Below are 1,011 nucleotides of genomic sequence, written 5' to 3'. Positions count from 1 at the left end.
TTATCGCAGTGCCTGGCACATGGTAATTCCTCTATTAATGCTAGCTATCCGTAGGTACAGGAAAGCACAGCCTGCCAGGGCCCCAGGCCCCAGGATCGAGCACGTGACTTATAGAGACTCACACCCCCACCCTGCTATGCTGTCTGCGGCCTAGGAGGGATATTTGCCCACGCTGGAGCTTCTGCCGAGAGCGATTCTGTTCTGAGCTAACAATTCCGAAAGGAGACATTGAGAAGCAAAACCCTCCCACACACTGGACACAACTGCTGACAACCTTAAAGGAAATAGAAGTAAATGAATGTAAACACACATGGCAAATATTGTACAGGACATATGCTGTATAAATATTTATAGCAATGTGCTTTGCATTCTTGAGTACACTCTGCCGGTCCTCTGGAGACCAATTTACGAAGAAGGCTTTCCACCAGAATCTCTGGCGGAGCGCTGGGGAGTCAGGCTAAGTGCCAGGAACGCCTGTTTTGAGGACATCCTGACTCCACCAGCCCAAGGCTCTGTATTGATCCTTTTTCTTGCCATGAATTTTGCCTGAATATACCAGCTCGGGCTTCAAGGAGAACAATATTTTAACTGCAAAAAGCTAACCTAAAAGGCGAGGCCAAGCAAAAAATAAAGAAAAAGGGATAAAAAAGAAGAAAGGAAAGGGACAGGCATTGAAAAACTGCTTTCTTTGGTGTAAAGAAATAACAACACGAGGCCTTACGGGCTCCTGCGCTCACCAGGCTCTAAAGGTGTAGACCGCATCACTCAAACACGGTCCCGAAGGCACCTGGCATTTAGAGAACAGACTCAGGGGCAAAAAAGCTGATCTTTAGGAGCAGAGGCACCCAAGGCGGGGTGGGGGGAGGGCTCAGACCCCAGAGCAACAGCAGGGCTCCTTACAGGCAGCGTCTTGCCATCCTCCGCGCACACGCACATGATCACTTCCACGTTCCTCTGCGTGGTCTTGTTGTATTTGTCAAAGTCGCCTTGCAGGAGAGTGATGTAGATATC

The 1,011-nt window shown here is 49.2% G+C and overlaps 1 protein-coding gene across 1 annotated transcript in view; it reads right to left on the bottom strand.

Moving 5' to 3' along the window:
* DOCK2 (dedicator of cytokinesis 2) overlaps positions 1 to 1,011 on the bottom strand; it is a 398,948-nt gene that overhangs the window by 334,004 nt on the left and 63,933 nt on the right. Inside the window, exon 11 of the mRNA XM_019635935.1 lies at positions 901 to 1,009. Coding sequence (XP_019491480.1) covers positions 901 to 1,009 — 109 coding nt within the window. The remainder of the gene's footprint in view (positions 1 to 900; positions 1,010 to 1,011) is intronic.

This window comes from Hipposideros armiger, unplaced genomic scaffold (genome assembly GCF_001890085.2).
Source record: "Hipposideros armiger isolate ML-2016 unplaced genomic scaffold, ASM189008v1 scaffold_25, whole genome shotgun sequence".
Classification (NCBI taxonomy): Eukaryota; Metazoa; Chordata; class Mammalia; order Chiroptera; family Hipposideridae; genus Hipposideros; species Hipposideros armiger.
This window is presented reverse-complemented; position numbering and strand designations above follow the sequence as displayed.